Source organism: Malaya genurostris, chromosome 2, assembly GCF_030247185.1.
Source record: "Malaya genurostris strain Urasoe2022 chromosome 2, Malgen_1.1, whole genome shotgun sequence".
In the NCBI taxonomy this organism is placed as follows: Eukaryota; Metazoa; Arthropoda; class Insecta; order Diptera; family Culicidae; genus Malaya; species Malaya genurostris.
Genome location: NC_080571.1, coordinates 238,307,520 through 238,328,917, shown reverse-complemented (window position 1 = coordinate 238,328,917; position 21,398 = coordinate 238,307,520). Strand labels below are relative to the sequence as shown.

At 36.9% G+C, this 21,398-nt stretch overlaps 1 protein-coding gene across 1 annotated transcript in view; it reads left to right on the top strand.

Moving 5' to 3' along the window:
* LOC131428264 (uncharacterized) overlaps positions 1-2,532 on the top strand; it is a 59,331-nt gene extending 56,799 nt beyond the window's left edge. Inside the window, exons 4-5 of the mRNA XM_058592064.1 lie at positions 99-245; positions 667-2,532. Of these exons, the coding sequence (XP_058448047.1) occupies positions 99-245; positions 667-1,663 (1,144 nt within the window). The 3' untranslated portion in view covers positions 1,664-2,532. The remainder of the gene's footprint in view (positions 1-98; positions 246-666) is intronic.
* Positions 2,533-21,398: the final 18,866 nt, after the last annotated feature.

Sequence of the window (21,398 nt, the reverse complement as noted above, 5' to 3'; positions counted from 1 at the left end):
GACACCGGTTTTTTTTTCTTCTTTATCGTTTCCTTTGTTTCAACCAACTTTCGCAGGATTATTTTTCAATAACGTTGTTTTTTTCCTCTTCTCCACAGATGCAAAATGCGACACCGTGATCCGCGGTTGTTCTACCTCACGATGGAGGTCACGGTCCGGCGACCGGGCGTAAAATCGGTGCTGGAACTGGACGACGAAGCACGGCCGGCACTGCTGCAAGCTTGCCATCCCAAGGGCGACTCCAGGTAGGGTGGATTCTGTGCTGAACTTTCTTTTTTTTTCTCCCCGTCAACCGTTTTCTCTCTGAACCTATTTGCATCTGCGCTTGGACTCAGACTCGGTGTATATTTGATTACAAGGATTTGCGGGATTTTAATTGCATTTTCGTTGTTTTTGCGCTGACTGACAGATTGTTTACTAAATAGTCGAGTTTCGCGACGAACGATTTCTTCGCTGGCACTTTTCCTATGTCAGTCTGTGAATTAATAGTTTTTTTTCTGTGACGGTAGTATTAAGAATAAATACATCTGTGATGAAAAATAAGTTACAAAAGCTATGTAAATTCAATCCCTGTACCAGTAATCAAATATTCACTCAGTAAATTTAGTTATAGGAATCAACCCAATAAAATTCAAATTATTAATTCTTTTTCTCTTCTATTTACAGATTTTGCCTGCAGCAAAAACCTGGCGGTCTGATCCGGGTACACACGTCAGCTCTCCAGCCGAACTCGCAGTACAAGTCACTACTCATTTCGGAGGAAACCACCTCGGACGAACTGCTGGCACTGCTGCTGTCCTGCTACAATTCGCTCGAACCGGTCGAACAGTTCAGCCTGTATGAAGTCTGCCCCGGACAGGAATACCAGCGCAAGTTACACCCGGACGATTTGCCGTTGAAAACACAGCTCCAGCGTCAGCAGAAAAACGAAATCATGCACTTTTTGGTACGAAGAAATCCGAACTATCCTCGGCGACGGCAGATGTTGGCGCCCATTTCCGAATCGAAACACTTCATCATCAGTCCTGGACTGAATAATCGACTATCGCTGCACTCGTCAACCTTCCCGCTAAGTGCCGTAACGACTCCAACGAATACGCTCATCTCCGACATCGTCGATGGAGTTTCTTCCCTGAATAACCTGAAGGAACCCAAAAGTCTAGCACTGCGGGAATGCACATCATCGTCCTGTTCGTCCACCTCCTCTCCGCCTAGCCGAACCGACAGTGAAAAAGAAGATAACAACAACGATACCCGAACGAGCTGTCTTCAGTGTAAATCCACTAATCAGGAATCCTGTGCCCATTCGCAGCGAAGGGATTCCACGGAAGATACAGTGCCACCTCCAGCTATAAAAGGCAAAAACCTTGACCGCTTTCCGCAAGCTCCACCACGTCCTTCCAAAGCTTCTCTGTTACCATCGGTGCTGACCGCTCCGAATGTGCCTTCGTATAATCCCGTGTACAACATCCGAGAGATACGAACCGTGTGTAACTCCTTTTCGTCACTAGGAATCGACAAGAAACTGGTAGACATTGAACGATTCAACGGCAGCACGGATGGCTCGAACTCTCTCAACTGTAACATGACCCGAAACAACATTGTTGGCGAGGCTGTCATCACAGATCCTATGAAGGGAGTGGGGAATTTCATCTACATCTGAAATACAATCTGCTGGGACGAATCACCAAAGTCAAGCGTGCGAGCTATCAAAAAGGATTTGATCCGTGAAGTAGAAAATTTCCGCAAAGCTGCCTGGGACAAAGCAGAACCTTTCGCGCACCCGAAATCGAAAACAAAAGATAACGCGTATATTCGTATATATTATATATCATCCTAGTCAACGTTATTAATGTTATTATATCGATTTTATTTGAAGTTTGTTTTTTTCTGCTGCTACTGCAACATTTTGTATGTATAGTATTTTGCCTTCTTCAATCTCGACCGAAAGCAATCATAGAATATGTAATTCAAGCCAAAACTGCGACACTTCTCAACGCGGATATAATGTTTTTTTTTTCAATCAAACTAAATTTATGATAGGATAGTGATTATGCTAGCCAGAATCGAATCTTGTAAAGTAAGCATTAAGGAATTCAAGTACATCCGATAAAAATACGATGTTTGTTTTGAAAGGAAGCGCTGCATGCCAAAGAATGGACTAGGTTTTAGAACACTGAACAAGGCTAGAGTTTATTTAGATAAGGCTATTCAACGAAACTCTGTAAAACCAAATATGATTAGTTGTGAAAACAGGAAAACCTGCTTGCAAACCAATAGATCCAAACTAGTTGAGGGGGTGGTCAAATCGTTTGAAGCACACTTTCGAGTTCGAGCAGAAACGATTGCGGCACCAAATTACTAATGAAATGTGCGACCACCCAACATAAATACACACCCACGTAGTCCTCAAGGGAATTCCTCTTCAATACACTTGTACGTACCCAGATAGCTCATAAGGTTTAGCCCGAGCCGTTGGCTTCGGGCATGAATAAAGATGACGAGAGAAAAGTTATTGAGTGAAAACTGAAACGTGCTTGCTTTTTTTATTGACTATTCCTGCTGAATGATCCTGCAGCTCCATTTTCTGATGAATGATCTCTTGCGTTACTTTTCCCGGAAGTTTCCCCAAAATGTTATTCGTTTCCTGCTTCACAGCCAATAGCCATAGGCATATTGCATTGAACTTTCAGACGGCTAATGAGCAAACTATGCGGTATGGTTACTCATTGGATTTCATTTGTTGACATGGCAACTCGTCAAAGTCAGACGCACTTCAAACAGGGATGCATGCAAGCGTTCATGGAAAGGTAGATTGGGATTTTTGGATGGTTTCAGAATCGAGTTCAATAATCGCATATCATACAATCCAGTGATTCGCAAACTGGTCCCCCAAAGCCCACTACTGTGCGCTATCTCAACTCTTTATGGTCAACAGGTGAATTATGAGACTTATAACACGTGGATCAATAAATCTCGGGTTTAACAAAGGAAATCACATTATTGACAAAACTCAACAGTGTTCAATGCAATACCTTTGTATTGCATTGAATGTAGACCGATGTATCTTTTGTGTTTTGAAATAAGCGTTTGTGTCAGCGAAGACTTCCTCGTAGAAGTAAAATCTCCTTCTTAGAAACATTTTTGAGGCCTTCTGACAGGTTTTGGCTGCTGGGGGCCATTTCCGGTGAATTTTGATGGTACGGCAGCAACCTCGAAGTCCAATTAACGCACTTTCGCCATGGTTGACCTTGTCGTCTTTGGTTCACCTTGAACAACTGCGGTAGCCACTGTGACAAGAGCTTTCTCATAGATAAATGTTCATGCAAAAGAGTATAAAAGTACCGCATGCTATCTTGCAAATGTCAGCTATCTCGCGCAATTCTAATTTACGGTTTTCAAAAACGATTTGGTAGAATTTTTTCACGGTTTCTGGGATAATTACTCCATTAGGTCGGCCGGAGCGGTTAGCATCTGCAGTGTCAGTGTGAGTACGTTTAAATACAGAGAACGGACATCGAAGTAGAGATTTTAATTTGTGTAAGAGATTTAACGGTTGTTTTAAAAAGCAAACACCAAGTAGTAATTCTCCTGTAGAGGCACTTCGAGCAGCTCAGTAATCCCTTATGGGCTCTTGCGTTCGAGCTTTCATACAATGGTCATTCATGCGTTCAAAATCGGTCGCAATGGTGATTTTTAACGGATTTTTACTTGTATGCTTTACACAGCTTTTTTGAAAAAAGTTTGTACTAGATTCGATGTCTGTTCTCTGTGGTTTAAATTCCGCTTACCGCGGACAATTGGTTGTTTTTGATGATGCAGAACCAATGCTTAGTTTGCAGTTACTGTTTTGTATAAATATAAAAAAAATCGGTATATAATTCGATCAAACTTTAGAAAAAGGTGGGCCGAATCTCATACACTAAGGAGTGTATCAATAAGTAGTTAGCAACATTTAAACAGTTATTACTCTGAAATGGCTTAATTTTTTTACAGCGTGTTTTGCGGTGACATGTTTGTTTACATGTCAATAACAGCTGCGCAATCGATTGGTTTAGGTACGGTTTATCGTTTCAATGATGAGTCGAATTGATCCGGAAACGCGAAAGAAAATTCTGCACACTTGGTGCTCAGAAAGTGGTGTCACGTACAACGAAATTGCAAACCGGGTGAAAGTGCACTACACCAGTGTCAAAAACATTATTGAGAAGTTCGGTAAGACCCTTTCCATGAAGGATTTGCACCGATCCGGTAGGGAAACGGGTCCCAGCCAGCCCGGCCGGGACTTAAAAGTGGTTGAATACATCAGGAAAAACCCATCGGCGTCGACGCGGGATTTGGCCAAGCAGTTCAACACCAGCATCGGGATGATTCAGCGGATCAAAGTTCGGAACTCCCTGAAAACGTACAAGAAACAGAAGGTGCCGAAAAAGTCCCTGGTGCAGCAAGTTCAGACCAAAACAAGAGCGCGAAAACTGTATAACCGGATTCTACAGAATAAAGACGGATGCATCCTGATCGACGACGAAACCTACGCCAAGGAAGACTCTCGAGCGCTGCCCGGACCGCAATATTATACGAAATCGGTGTACCAGGACCTGGACGACGCTGACACCACGATGGCGATGGAAAAGTTTGAGCAGAAGGTGTTGGTCTGGCAAGCAATTTGTACCTGTGGTTTGCGGTCGTCGATTTTATTCACGAAGGGCACAATTAACGCCAAGGTGTACGAGGAAGAATGTTTGAAGAAGATAATGCTGCCACTGTAAAGAAAGCATAAGGCTCCTCCTCTTCTCTCGACGGATTTGGCTTCAGCCCACTACGCCAACTCCGTTCTACAGTGGTTTTCAAAAATAATGTACAATTCGTGGAAAAGGACATCAACCCACCGAACTGCCCAGATCTTCGGTCAATTGAAAGGTATTGGGCAATTGTCAAGCGGCACTTTTGGAAGTAAGGTACAGTGTCCCAAAACATGCAGGAGTTAAAAAAAAACTGCCACCAGGAAAGTCACAAAAGTAACTGTGCAGATTTTCATGAAGAATGTCAAGTCCAAAGTGCGAGCGTTTCACAGAAACTAGGATTTTCTTCAATATAATCAGTGTAATGCATGAAAATGTATTTTTTCTACAATATATTGAAAACTGATGTCAAAATATGTTTTTTTTTCGCATTTTTATTCAATAATCAATGTCGCTAACTACTTTTCGATACACTCCTTAATCGATTCAACTCGACGAATTAAACAAATGTCCATGTATGTGTGTGATGATGTTTGTGGGTATGTGCATGTGTTGTTAACAAAGAGGTCGAGATCTCAGAGATGACTGGACCGATCCTGATCAAACTAGTCGCAAATGAAAGGTGTTCTCGTCAGCCTGAACGCTCTTGAATTTTTTTGAGATCGGATGTTAACTGTTCGAGTTGTACGAAATTTTATGTTTTTTGACAATATCTGTCGCAATTGACCTTGCAAATAAAATATTTTTTAAAACGTAGATTAGAGGTCCGCAGCGATTTCAAAAGTCTGTCTTTTTATGCAAAAAAGTTTGCATCTGAAACATGTCTGCAGCTTATTTTAGAAATCCGCAGATTTACAGACAAATCTGCAGACCTGGCATCACTTCTTGTCAGGTATATTAAGAGGTACTCGTGAAAAATAATATGGAACATTTTTTTGGCAACGCTTTCGATGCATCAGTCCCGAGACTAACCATAATTTATAGTGAGATTTTCTAGAAAACTTTATACAAACATGATCAGTGTTACCAGATTTATAGTTTTGTCGGATGATTCGCTCAAATTTACGTACAAGAACATGTAGTATTGTGTGATTGGAAAATTACATGATACGAAATTAATTGAAATATTAAAAATAGAAATACTGATTGCGACCGCCGTGACATGAACCAAGCATCATTGGATCACAAAATACGTCCGTCATTCGACTGAGCCACAAAATCTGTTTAACTGGCAAATGGTGCATATAAATTCATACAGTTGCTCTTGCTTGTCGAATGCAAAGTACAGTCGAGAAAAGTAAAATTCATGCTAATCCAACATTAAGTCATTCCAAATGAAACTTTCCGATATTTGCCGAATTAGGTCTCTATAGATTGCATCGTATGAAAGATTAGGTAAAATTAATAAAAAAAAGTAAAATTCACATGTTTCGACTAGCAGATTTTTTTAAACTATGTCTAACAGCTAACACGTAACAACTAACACGTAACAACTAACACGTAACAACGTTCTGTAACACAATCCCCACGTAATTTGTAGATTTGTGCCTGACCGTGTCTTCTGATCATTGCTACTGGTATCCTTATTGGCGATCATCACTGAGCCTAAATACACGTCAACCACCTCGATGTGGTCGCCATCTATCAATACTCGTGGTTGGAGGAAGGCGTTGTGTTTCTTCTTTAGATCCCCCTGGATTCCTCATGTATTTTATTTCCGAAGCATTTATGGACAGTCCGATACACCTAGCTTCGTCTTTCAGTCCGATGTATGCTTACATCATCTTCTCAAGGTTACGTGTAACAATATCTACTCGTATGTCGTCAGCGAAGCCAAAAAGCTATGCGGACATTCGTAAGATCATACCACTCGTGTCGATGCTTGCTTTTCGAATCAAACCTCACAAAGTAATATTAAACGAGAGTCAAGAGAGTGCATAATCTTGCCTACGAGATTCTAAGGGACTCAAGAGCTCCATTTTAGTAGAATACAAAACAATTTGTCGTCCATTCATTTCCAGTTTTATCTAAATAATCAGGTACTGGTAAGAGTTTCACAAAATTTGTCGCCATAACTAAAATCAGTGCTAGCAATGACTGAGTGGAAACATATATTGGAGGAGCCAAATGAATGAGAAACTCGCAGAAAAGATGTTTTTTTTTGGAAAAAGATACGCTCAGAGACACGACTCGAACCTGCGGATGTTTGGATATATGATACAGGTCGTGAGGCGACTAGGATCTAGACCTTGTTCGATGTTCGCTTTAAAAAAATCCGGTCACGGTAGAGCCGTGTCTATCACACTGCTTAGAGTGGCGAAATGGTAACGTTATACACGGATTGCATAAAAACGCAGGTTCGCGTCCTGTCTCTGAACGTATATTTTTCCAAAAAATCATCTTTTCTGTAAGTTTTTCATTCATTTTGCTTCTCCAATAAATGTTTCCACTCAGTCATTGCCAAAACTAAATCAGAGCTTTTAAAGCTGGCTTTTAGAGCAGAAATATACTCATTTACCACCCATACTATGTTGGAGAGCAGTCTATACTCCGCAGAAAATTGTAAAAAAATCTGTTTGCAATACGATGCAGAAACTACACTAGTGAGAAAGAGCAATTAAAAAGTGTGTGGACATAAATAGTTTGCCAGAAAAGTTTTTAAGTAGTTTGACATATGAATCACAATTTTTTGCCGGAACGCGTCATAAAGTATGTTGTATACAATTAAACAAATCCGCAATTTTTCAACCATACTCATATACTTAAAAACCTAATTTCGAATGGAATTATGACTGCTCGGAATATAGAGCTGCTAGTTTTTTGTTGTGAATACGACTTACTTTACTATGGGGTGCCTTTTCAAAATTTACCTTCTGAGAGAGTGATAAGTTTTTGATCGTGAATATCTCTTGTTGTATCTAACGAATCAACATAATTTTTGCTACATGCCATCGTAAAAATGATCACAATTTTATGATAAAATTTTTAGTTGTGTGACATAATCTCAAAAAATTCAACATTAAACATTTCTGAAATGTTTCGTATAAACGAGTATCAAAGAGGATAATTCATAAGGCGCGTTTGCCTTTCTCGTATTTTGGAAGCTCATAGCTCAGTGCTCTTTGAAAGGATTTATATAATCTAACTACCAATAGATTCGAAATTGATCAAGTTAAACGTGTATAGCAAAAGCATTGAAGTATTTCAATAGTACACTATTGAAAAACCTGTCTCATTTTCTCCATGTCAAAACCAGCCAATCAGAACGCGTTTTGAGGAAGAGAACAAAATATTTTCTGCTGTACAACAAATCGTTCGAGAAAAATGTTCCGAACAGTGCTTAATATCGTAGTGAGTTCCACAATTTGGTCCTTCTGAAAGGCATGAATGAATCCCGTATAGCATCCTGATAGTTTCTTTCAATGAAATGCAAATCCGAAACTAAATAATCGAAACTAAAATTCTTTATGCGGCCATTTTTAGAGCCGTTAGGACCGCCCATTAGTGAAAAAGCTACAAACGAAATCATCTCAAGAAAAATGGTTTAGTTTGGATTCTATCGCCACTGCGAGCAGTTGAATTTGGTGTCGTTTGCAAAGCTAGATTCGCTTCCGACAAGAGCGATTACGTCGCAGCTGCCAGTCATTTACATTGGTGAAAAAGCAACGTCGGAGAGCATTACATAAACTCAGCCGTTCTAATGGCTCTAAAAGTTTTCTAAGCAACTATTAGGATTTGTTATTCGCAAATCGAAAAGAAATATCGTCAGTTTAGTGCAAATCTAGAACTGTTTGATTTGATTTTTGCACTTTTCGCTGTGTGAAATTCACAGTAATCTAGATCAGGTGAATTCTTCTTTGTTTTTACGAAAAATGTGGAAAAGGGGAATGCTTGCATAATTCATACAATTGATCAACTAATTGATATTCGGAAGTGTTAAGGAACATGTCAGTTGTTTTCGTATTCACGACATCCAGTTATGTCTCTGACATTACCCACCCGCCTTTTTTATAACGGATCTACTAGTGTTGTATAAGTGTTGAATTTTAAAATTGCAAAGTTAAATGTGATTTTTAATACAACTGCAGCATCACTGGCAAAAAGTTTAAGGTGATGGTGAGTTCAATTCATCCCTTTCCCTTCTTCTAATATGACTGTTTATCCACAAAGCTATCATTGAAAATCTTCCAATAGAATAATGCGCATAATTTTACAGATCTTATATACAATTGCTAACTCTAACAGTATTATTCATTTTAACTGTGAGTGCTAATTGTGCATCGTATGTGCAGAACGACAATGATTTCGTTATAAGAGAACAAGAATCCACCATGTGACACCAATCGAACACATTTATCTTCTTACTAAATAAGATTGAATTAAAAGATGGCTTTGTTGGTCATATGTTATTTCATTTTATGTTATTCATTTTTCATTTGCCTGCATTTTCAGGGCAAAGGAATAAACCTTCGAAACGTTGGCAGTTAACGTAGAATTAATATTTTAATTGCAACCAATTACCAAAAAAGCTATTTTTCAATTCGATCAACCAAAGTGATCTTACCCGTTTCTCAGTAAAATTACTAAATCAGCAAAAATGCGACAAGTAGTAGAAAAGCTAATTATATAGTTTGAGTAAGTATCGGCTACTACAAAAAATCGAATCTGAATTCTTTTTGATTTAGATTACTTAATACAGTTGAAAATGTGAATCTGCTAGGGCATGTGAAGACTATACTCGAAAAAATGCAACACTTTTTACCTTTTTTTATATATATAAAAAATAGGTATAGAATTCGCTCAAACTTTCGAAAATTTTTCCGAGGCCCGGAGGGCCGCATGACATATACCAATCGATTCAGCTCGACGAACTGAGCAAATGTCTGTGTGTGTGTGTATGTGTGTGTGTCTGTATGTGTGTTGTCAACTAAGAGGTCGAGATCTCAGAGATGGCTGGACCGATTTTGATCAAACTAGTCGCAAATGAAAGGTCTCCCCGTCACCCAAAACGCTATTGAATGGTTTTGAGATCGGATGTTTACTTTTTGAGTTATTCGAAGTTTTATGTCAAAATTTTCAGTTTTTTGACAGTATCTGTCACAATTGACCTTGAAAACAGAATATGTTTTCAGACTTAGATTCCGCACGATAATACCTATTCAACAAGCCATAGTTTGTTAAAATCCGTCCATTTTTAACGGAGATATCGAAATTTTTGTGTAAACGACTTTTCCCCTTATTCCAGCAGTAGGAGTTTTGAGCGCTGTATGACAAAGCAATGCTTGGGAGCAACGGAAAACACGATTTTTTATTCTGTTACATACAATTGTTTCTAAGTACCAAAAAGACTGTGTACAGCATCCTTTTTCATGACAATTTGCCTCGGACCGATTTTAGCACGGCTCGTTTTTGGCAACATAATCGTTCGAATATGACATATATAAACCAGATTTTTTAAAAATTTTTTTTTAAATTTTTTTTTTTTTTGGCAGATGTTTTAAAAAATTATATTGTTTTAAACTACTTACAGCAATAAATGCTGGAAGAACATAACATCCATATACCATTCGAATCAGTTCGTCGAGATCAGCAAATGCGTGTGTGACAAATAATTTCACTCAATTTTCTCTGAAAATTTCTTTTCTACAAATTCAGATTCATACGAAAATTCGAATGCTTCCAAACAAAGTTGCTGAATTATGTTTGGTTCCGACCTCTGGTTCCGGAACTACAGGATGATATATGAAACGAAATCAAAATTGTGTAACTCATTCTTCTCGTAGATGGCTGAACCGATCTAAGATTCAAATGAAATCTAAGAATCATCTAAGATGCAAATGAAAAGTTTCAATATTCTTTAAAACATCTTGCTCTTCAGTCAGATCCAACTTCCGGTTTCGGGGATACAGGGTGATTAATATAAAAATGTCTATTCCACATAAATTAATCAGGTTTATCGGGTTAGCAGATTTGGATAGTCGATAAAAAAAATTAACTTTTTTTAGTTTTAGTGGTATTCAGTTGTCGATTCAGAAGGCACCTAAAAATTTAATTCGTGCTATGATTTCTCAAAGATGTCTTCACTGATTTTCAAATATTTTGAAACAAATGTAAACGTATAGTAATAGCTATTCAGGTGAATTTATCTGACTTCGACCATACCGATTTTAGAATTCCGGTTCCAGTATAAAATCGTTTCTCAAAGCTCAATCGTTTTCTCAAAAAAGCCTAATCAAATTTCAGAAACAAAAATTCAAATTGAATTAAACTTAGATACAAAATTAATTAGTTTTATACATACATACAAAAATTAATGAATTTTATCCAATTAAGCTTCAAAGTTGTACTCAAAACTGTAATTTATTCGTCATATGGCCATACGAATCGGTTTGGGTTATGCTGGTTCCTGAATACCGGCTCTGGAAGTACCTTAAATTACCGTAAACTCTGAAGTGGAACTTACATATCATGGCATGTTTAATCGATTATCACACTTCTAGATTTAAATTCGATTGTATTTGCAGTTTCGACATGACAGAGTAATGAGTGATTACAATCTCAAATTGTCGCTTAAAACGACGGTCATAAAAATAATGTGATGAAAACTTAAACACCGAAGAATATTCATGCAAAAAACACATGCGGATTGATAAAAAAAGGTATCATCTCACTGCTAGGTGGATTAATCACGTTTTTTTTGTATAATTTTGACGAAAGTTTGGGAAAAACTAGTTTAGAGTGTAAAATCCACATGTCCAAAATTTCGTTACAATCTGTTAAATGGTTATCGAGACGGCTTCAAAAAAAATTGATGAGGCTGGGAATTGTTATTAAGTCAATGGTCAATGGCTGGGAATTGTTATTAAGTCAATGGTGTGGGCATTTACTCAAGGAGAGAAGGTTGAATAAATCAACTTTGCAAAAACATAGATAATATGAGTTTATTCATTTCCTGACAATTTCAAAAATATACCACTAAAAATGAATTTTTAGTGATCATTTTTGTCTGTTGCATTTTTTTTTTTCGAGTACATACCACATTGTGAATCCGTGTATTTAGTAGAATTTCAGGGCCAGACAAAATGAATGCGAAATTAGTCTTGGAATTATTAGAATATGAAGCATACAACTTCTAAATGGAAATATTAAAATTGATAATATTATTGATCTAGTCTATGTTGATGTTTTAAGAACTTATTTCGTTACTCGTTGGTGGTCGGCATTCGCGTCCAGGTTGCACGTTGAGCATGAAGTACTGCTTACAAGTATCATGTATTTGTTTCAACATGGAATTTCAACTGGCTTTTTTATCAATCCCGAGAAATACACGTGCGATCAAATAAGCTAGACTATGCTATCAGAACTTAAATATTTAGAGAAAATGTAAACAATTAGAAAATAAAAGCAAAATTTATTTTCTGCCATTCATCTGCGACCCTATCTTACCTCTAACTTTTCAATTTACCGTGTCCGCCTACAACCTCAGGCCTACGAACTAACATTTTCGAACAACGAAAAATAAAACACGAAATCGAGAACGAATGGACAGTTGAATTGAATAATTGAAATCCAAGCGATACTTAATAGGATCATCGTCAATCATCCTTTAAATTATTTCCGAAAATGGCAACTGGAAAAAAAAGATGCTCGTAACTTCGGTCATCAAGCACAATTCAATTGTCCTCGAATCTGACGTACACAATGGGAAATATTGTATCCATTCATCAAAATCCTCTTTTCTCGAGAAAAGCATTGTATATTTAGGAAAAGTATAACTGACAGAGAAGGAAGTAAACACGTTAAAAAAAATCAGCAGTTCCTGTTACCGCCAAGAGCAAACTTTTCTTCCATTTCTGCTTTCTGCAGGTACACTTTGTAGTCTCATTCTGAGTCACCGGAACGACGAAGGGCTCGGTTGACTGACGTTGTAATCTCTTTCTGGTCCTAGAAGACACTAGCATCGGCAAACCAATTGCGATATAAATAGCTTTGGATGGAAATGTGTTTTGCAGAATCGTGCCAAGGTAGAACATAAATTGATAGAATACGATTGAAGTAAGCCTCCGGGAATTGTATTTCACCGGCTGTTGTTCGTTTGATTCGGTTGTTGCGTGTACATCAATTTTGTTAATATTTCGGCAACACAAATAGCACGAGTATCGTTTAAATTTTTCTCTAGCTAGCAAAGTTTCAATGAAATCATACTTTAATGTACTTCTTACTTCTCTGTGCACGTTCCAGGCTGTGTAGAGGATTGTCCAACAATACGCAACGATCTTTACAAATAAATTTAGAAAAAAAAACAACTCGAAAGGTCACGATACTGTTTGACCAAAAAGCATCCTAACGCTTTCCGGAAGTATAAAAGAAATACTCAATCAAATGTTCCTCCAAAATGCCTTTGTTCCTGATCAGGCATGTCCGCTCTTTCGAGTTTCAACAAATTCGATAATCGCACAAGCAGTCACACTTTGTCAGTTCCCGTTGAATTCTCTGTCACGTCCAAGGGTGACAAAATCTCAATTCAAAGTCCTTCAAACCAGGCCCATACCCAGGATTTTGGTTCAGGAGGGGCCAGATGATTTCACCAGTTCCGGAAGCACCGGAAAATAAAGGCAAAAACCTCAGAACGGAACACTCAACGATTTCTCAGACACTGATTGGCCTATTTCAAGAGCTTATAATCAAATGAAGGGTGTTATTATTCCGTATGACATTTAATTTAATCGACATCCTGCTTCAAGGTTTGGAAATACAGGGGGACTCATTAGAAGTAACGATGCAACGAAAATAGAAAAAAAAGTTTGGTTAAAACTTTTTCAATTTCAAGGTCTTGTTTGTTGGGTGTTGCACAAACTTGGTCTAGCACATTCCTGGTTTTCGGTTCTGGAAATAGCGTCCAAAAATGTCGAAACAGATCGCACATATGTATGCTCATTTTCCTTTCGGATACAAGTTTTCGTTTCAATAAGATATGCCATCGTGCTAATTTTGATCAGTGTATTCCATGCCGTTCTAGGATCGTTTCTAATCATTTCATAATTTTGACATTTCCAATGGATTTTGCATATAAGTAACTCTTCAATATGTTCAAATCGGTATACCAAAACTCTTGTAACGTTTTTTAACACCTATAACTTACAAAAAGTAGCAAATATAACGCATCGTAATATACAACACTTACAAAAGAGTAACGGATGTAATACCTCGTAATTCTTGTACCTTTGAAAATGTAACACATGTTACGTTTTGTAACACCTAAAACTTATTAAAAAAATTACGCATGTAACGATTTGTAACGCATATAACTTTCAAAAGAGTAACGCATGTAGTGCTTCGTAACGCCTAAAACTAATTTAAAATAACGAATGTACCACTTCGTATTATCTCTAACTTACAACAAAGTAACGCTCAAAAGAGTAACTCTCGTAACACCAACAACTCACAAAAAAATAAACACCAAAAACTGATACAGAGTAACATATGTCGATTTTTGTCGTCTGTGACTTACAAAAAGTAACGCTTCGTAACGCCTGTAACTCACAAAAGGTAACATCGTAAAGCTTTAAACTTCCTAAAACGTAACGCATGTAAAATATCGTAACGCTTGTAACTTACAAACGAGTAACGCTTGTAACGCTTCGTAACATCTATAACTCAACAAAAATAATGCATGTAACGCTTCGTAATGCTTAAAGTTCACATAAAAGTAACGCATGTGACGCTTCGTAACTCCCAACACTTATGTAAAGTAATGCATGTAACACTAAATTTCTGTTTGAGCTGTTAGTAGAATATTTTCACTAATAGTACTGTTGTTGTACCGTTTAATTCTACTATTTCACGTCATTACACCCTCACAAAGTAACTATTTTTACAGTCACTATTTTCACAAAAGTGTATCAAACGTTATAAAACAATAACGTTTATGTATTAAAACGTTTGATACACTTTTGTGAAAATAGTGACTGTGAAAATAGTGACTTTGTGAGAGTGTAATGACGTGATATAGTAGAATTAAACGGTACAACAACAGTACTATTAATGCATGTAACGCTTGTTACTTACAAACGAGTAACGCTACGTAATGTCATAGCTACCAAAAAAGTAACGCATATAACATTTCGTAATGCCTATGCCTATGACGCCTCGTAACACTCCGTAACGCTAATAACTTACTAAAAGTAACGCATGTTACGCTTCTTAGCGCCTAGGTCTCACAAAAAATAACGCATGTAACGCTTCCTAGCGTTTATAGCTTTCAGAAAATGTAACGCTTCGTAACACTCCGTTAGGCCAATAACTTTCTAAAATGTAACGCATCTTAGCACCTATGACTCACAAAAAAGTAACACATGTAACGCTTCGTAACGCCTATAACTTACAAAAAAGTAACGCATATAACGCTTCGTAGCGTCGAAACTTTAAAAAAAATAACGCTTCGTAACGCTCCATAACGCTTATAACTTACTAAAAGTAACGCATGTTACGCTTCTTAGCGCCTTGGACTCACAAAAAGTAACACATGTGATGCTTCGTGACATGCTAAAAAGAAACGCATGTAGCACACCGTAACGCCTGTAACTTACAAATAATAACGCATGCAATGCTTCGTAGCGCTTACAGCTTACAGAAAATGTAACGCTTCGTAACACTCCGTAGCGTCTATAACTTTCTAAAAAGTAACGCATCTTAGCACCGATGACTCACAAAAAAAGTAACACATGTAACGCTTAGTAAGGCCTATAACTTACTAAAACGTAACACATGCTTCGTATCGCCTATGATTCATAAAAAGTAACGCATGTTACTCTTCGTAACACCTTTCACTTAAAAAAAAGTAATGCTTCCTAACGCTTTGTAGCGCTTATAACTAACTAAAAGTAATGCATGTAACGCCTATGACTCACAAAAAAGTAATGCACGTAACGCTTTGTAATGCCTATAACTTACAAAATAGTAACGTTTTTAACGCTTCGTAACGCCTGCATCTTGCTAAAAAATAACGCATGTAACGCTTCGTAACGTCTATAACTTACAAAAAAAAGTAAAGCATGCAAAGCTACGTATATAACTACTACTACTATAACTTTCAAAAGAGCGACGTAGTATCACCTGTAACTTCCTTGAAAGTAACGCATCGTAACTCGTTTACTGCAAGAAACTAACCCTTGTAACGGTTTTTAACATTCATAATTTCCACAAAATAACTTATATGATTTGTAATTCTCAGTTTAAGAAAATTATCATATGCAACGCTTTCTAGCTTCCCATCTAACGATAATATCGAGTGAAACGTTTTTCCATATTAGGGACGGGTATAGCGTGATGGGTAAGTCAATGCCTTTCACGCAACCCGCCTAGGTTCGATTCTCAATCCCGCACATAGGATCAGAAATTTTTCCTAGCCCGAAGAGGCAAATGACCTTACGGTTAAAACCTCTATAATTGGAACAAAATCCATAGTTCCATTACTCAGGAGTTGACTCAGAAAGCTTCGTAACGTATATAGCTTCAGAAACGAAACTACTATTTGATGTATTTTATGTATTATTATTATTGTCATAACTCATAACTCTCAAAACCTCTATCTCACGGTGTAATCGACAGGATAATATTTCTTGTTTATTCCGTTTCTGTTTCTGATTTCCAGAGAGACCAAGAATCATTCAATTCCATCCGAATCCGACTTTCGGTTCCGGAAATACAGGATGAAGAGTGCTTAAATTATTATTTAGAGCGACGATGCAGAATAAAGAAAAAATCTACCTATTTCTGTTTCTAATGGAGCTTCAATTCATAGCTTGTGCTATTTTACGCTGTAACAAAATTCAATGAATTTTTATTATTGCACTGATGAATTGTTGCCCCGAAGGCGAAACGTATAAAAATGAGACTAGTCATGGGCACGTTTGCACAAACCGGTACCCATGAGGTACCAAAGCCCCTAAATGAATTCAGTGAAATGTTTTTGCCTTTGTCTATAGAAAGGTAGTAGAATTGTTGAAGAAAATGACTTTTGATCGGAGCTTCGGAGACTCCTAGTGTTTCATTCCATTCGACTCAGCTTGACAAGATGAAGGAACGGATTACAACAAGGTTAAGCTCATTTGAGAGCTACTTTTGGGATGTGAATCAATTTCGAAGATCAGGTATCATTTCTGGTTCCGAAAATATATTGGTATAAGTGACGCAACCGACAAAACGCATATTTTTCCTCTGCTCAATTTTCTCGGAGATGACTGAAACGATTTCTTCGAGCTTAAGTTCGTTCGAATGCTACTATTTGGTTGTGCTTCAAGTTCGAAGATCAAGTGGGTGTCACTTACGGCTCCGGAGATATACTGGTATAAATGACGTAATCGACAAAACACTTTCTTTTTTCACCACGTACAAGTTTTTCGGAAATGGCTGAATGGATTTTAATAAACTTGAAATCGTTTGAGTGCTACTATTGGGTTGTATATCAAGTTCGAACTTCTGGTCTCGGAGATGTATTGGTATAAGTGACGCAACCGACAAAAGGCATTTTTTTCTATCCGCACATTTTTCAGAAAGTAACCAATGATCAAGTTCAAATATATTTTTGCTGATACTTTTGGTTTCGAGATTGTAGTCAAATATGCGACGTAAGCGTTGAATCACGCTTTTCTTAACTAACCGAAACCATCTGAATGAGTTTGTGTTTAAAATCAATCAAATTCGTGTCAGAAATTAGTCTAACGAAAACAATAGGTTTTAATGAGACTGTTTGAATGACAATAGAAAGACAGTATCACACCACTAGGTGGATTAGGAAGAGGTCTTGGTATTTACATACGCCACATCAAACTTAAGTTCAGAGTGTGCTCATGTAGCTAGCCTGTCACATGGACTTGATTTGATTATTTTTAAATAATTTTCATTTATAATAGAACTCATATTTGTTTCCTGAACTAAGTGTATGTACCGTGGTTTCATTAATATGACATTCATTACCAACATATTGATTGTAGCTAGCTTTTGAGGATTGTCATTAGTTTATGTGGATAAATTGATTGATGTTCGGAAACCAATATTAAATGTGTCATTGCTAAAATGCACCCTCAAATGCTTGAAATGTGGTCGAATATCCTGGACTGGACCTCCAAAATGATCTTTGTGGAAAATAGTCGTAGCGGTCATATGCCCGAAATCATATGTGAATGTTAAATGTCAAGAAATTATCCACCAAATAAAAAAAAGTCATTCCATAATATGACATGTGTTCAAATTTAAATTTCAAATCAGCGAGCTTTTAAAAATACACCTTCTAGTATTAGCTTTATTATTCTTTGCAAACTATTTCGCAACTTGGTACAACGGAGCAACGGAGCCACATTGTGAAATTCGAAGCACTCCGATAGCTTCGATAGCAGATAGCAGAACAAAAACACATTAACCCATTGCAATCCATATGCATACTTCTATGAGGCTAGATCAAAATTATTACGTCAGCATAGTTGGAAGCAAATAAACTATGCTGTTAACTTTTATATTTATTTCATTATACAGTTTAAGCTTTTTTTCCTAGATTACTTGTTTTTTAAATCAGAAAAACTGGGAATAGAATGCTATGACCGTTCCCATTTTATTTAGTTATTTCTCTGTTTTAACCGTTTCCATGTAAGAATTCAGAAACATGGTCATGCTTAGGAAGGAGGAGAGTCTGTGAATATGAGAAAATTTCAAATCAGTGGAATAAAAATGACTAACGAAATCAATAGTTTTCTGAATGTTCATCATATTTGTATAATTTATTACAAAACACAATGCCACAAAACCACCGCTGAGGAGTGGTGCATGAATCCCAAGCATTCGAGCGTTCACACCGTAGGTATTTGTTCGAATCCACCTATCGTTCGTATTATGCTCTTCTTATGTGTTCATAGTACAGTGAAAACATAACTGAAATTATTCGAAATACTTATAAATATACACCAACGGGAAACAAACTGAAAATTAGATTAATTAACGAAAACAATATTATATTTGAACAAGCAATATACCGGCATTGATCAGGTTTCTGCGTAACAAACAAACAAATTAAGCCTCATTCACAGCAGCAGTCGGTAAAAGCTTTGTATGCAAAAATCGAATAAAAACATTTGTTGTAGAAGAAACGGTTATGTTTTTATCTAGTTTTTGCATTGAAAATTTTTTTGTCCGGTCCTTGCCAAAAAGATGTTTGTAAACGATTTCAGCATTTCAAAATCCCTGTCCGGATTTTGGTCTCAATGTTTTTATCCGTTTTTTGCAGGGAGAGTTGGCATCACTGGGAGTGTGATGCGGTGTCCTGATGCTGCTTTCGAAAAAGTATAATTTCAATGTGTTGTTGGATACGTATAGTTAAAAATTTGGTTGAAATAATAATATTGAGTGATAGTGCAGGTGTGACAAGTGTGTGTTTAGTAGTGAGAGTGCTATTTATTGAATAATATTGATTCGCGAAACTAAAGATGCTCAAGCGGCGAAAACTGAGAATTTACCGCCCCAAAATTCAACGATGTAAACCCGTTAACCGTTCGAAGCGCCGTCTGCATGTCATTGTCGGTGTTGTCAGGTTTCTACGGAATGTGTGAAAGTTTAGAAGTCGATCGTGTCATTCAGACTGTAGGTCTAGGGTTGCTCTGCAGCGGATCCGTTCGCGAGTGTTTTTATTTTATTAATTCAGTGGTCGTGTTTCATCTCGCATTGCTGACAGTAGAGCGAGCAAGAGAAAAGGGATACTGGTGAGATCGTTCCTTGGAGATATTTTATATTTTTCTTACTTATTACCCGATCAGATGGTAATAACAGAATTGAGACAACTGGAGTAACTTATTTCAGACATATTTTGTAACAAATAAGCTGGTAAGCTGTTCAAATAACAAAAATCATAACAAAACGACTCTAGCGGGAACAAAATCGTAACAGGTTTTGAAACGTTTGTATCACAATTACTATTGAATTTGATATAACTACAGCAGTCCGAAAGCAGAAAATTATAACAATAGTTGTAATAAATTAAATAGCAAATTTAATACAGAAAAACTATATCACAGCCTACTTTTAGCATCGTTTTAACCCAAAATTGTTGAACGATTTTTTTATTAAATGAATAATTTTTGTAGTGATCTGGTTTCTTATTTTAGTTCTTTGAAATACTGATCATTATATTTCGATATGAAGCAACGGAAGAACTCATTGTTTCAATTGATTAACTTTATCATGAGGCTTCCAAATGAAAATAAAACATCATAACTGACTTTGTTATTATATTGTTATCATAAGTTTTAACTTTCAGCTGTTTTCATTTGTTAAACATCTCAAAATAATTCAAATTGTTATACATATCAACTGTTGATATACTTGTGTTATGATTTTGTTATGTGCATCTGATCGGGTATATTTCTCCTGAGTATCGAGAATCAGGTTTTGTTGAGATCATATTGTGTACCAAAACATATCCCGATTTCTTTCCTTCCCTACTAACAAATCTCCTATCCCGTGATGTTCGTGGAGATACAGTGGTACCCGCGGTCTCTAGAAACAACGAGTATCGGACTAACATTCCTTCCTTACCCTCAGTAGCACAGCCTTTGGTCGTAGCCAGCGTCGTTATTGATCATTTAATTAAAAGTTAGGAGTGAGTGGGTATGTACAGTGAAAATGATTTGCTTCTCCCAAGCTTCATTTTCTTGGTTCATTGTACATTTTCACTCATTCGGTCAATCACGAAGTGCAACTACGGGCGATCTACTTCAGCTCAACTCAGCTCAGCTCAATGTTTTTATCCGTTTTTTGCATTCAAAAATATTTAAACGGGTTGTCCAAACTAAATTGCACTTATCCAAATTTTTTCTGACTTTCATATGACAAGTTATTTTGTGTAGAGTCTAACATGATACTGCCGGCACTTACGTACTGATCCAAGTCTAATCTAATTTTTTTCAAATCGAATTTTTTAATGTTTCTGTAACTTTTTCAAATATTGACAACGAAGTTAATGTTTCAAGTGGCGGTAAGCTATGCCAAATCAACCTACAGCCTTGTAATGTTCAGGATGTTATCACGAGTATACTAAATATTAACTTACTGAATATCTAGAAAATCTAATCAACTTTGTTTCACGATTGTTTCGATAAAATTAAACAGTCGAATAGTTAGAATAAAATAAAGGAAAGTGAGGCATTTATAACCACCCACACATTGATTCTGCGTTTTAAGAAACATTATAACTTCGTTTCGGGTCTTGAGTAAATGATATTTTCTCAGCTTTGGGACACTCTCTTCATCTAACTCAGCGGCCATTTATTTTTTCCTGAGTCACTTTGGCAGTTTTTTTGTCAGCTCTGATTAAAACGTTATGGTTTACTTAAATGGATGATAGAATGCGCTTTTCCTAGCGCCTTTCCATAGATTTCGTTTGTATTCGTTTGTCGTTCATAGTTGCAAGTCGCTTGCCAAAACTGAAATTTCCTAGCGAACTTATTTCCTAGCGAACTGAAATTTCCTAGCGAACTTAATTTGCAATTATTTAATCCATGTCCAAATTTAATGTAATAATACCTTGCTAATATTACTCCTATTTTCTTATGTATTACTATGGAATTCTTCAAACCATTTTTGTTTGATCCTTGGAAAAAACAAGAGAAT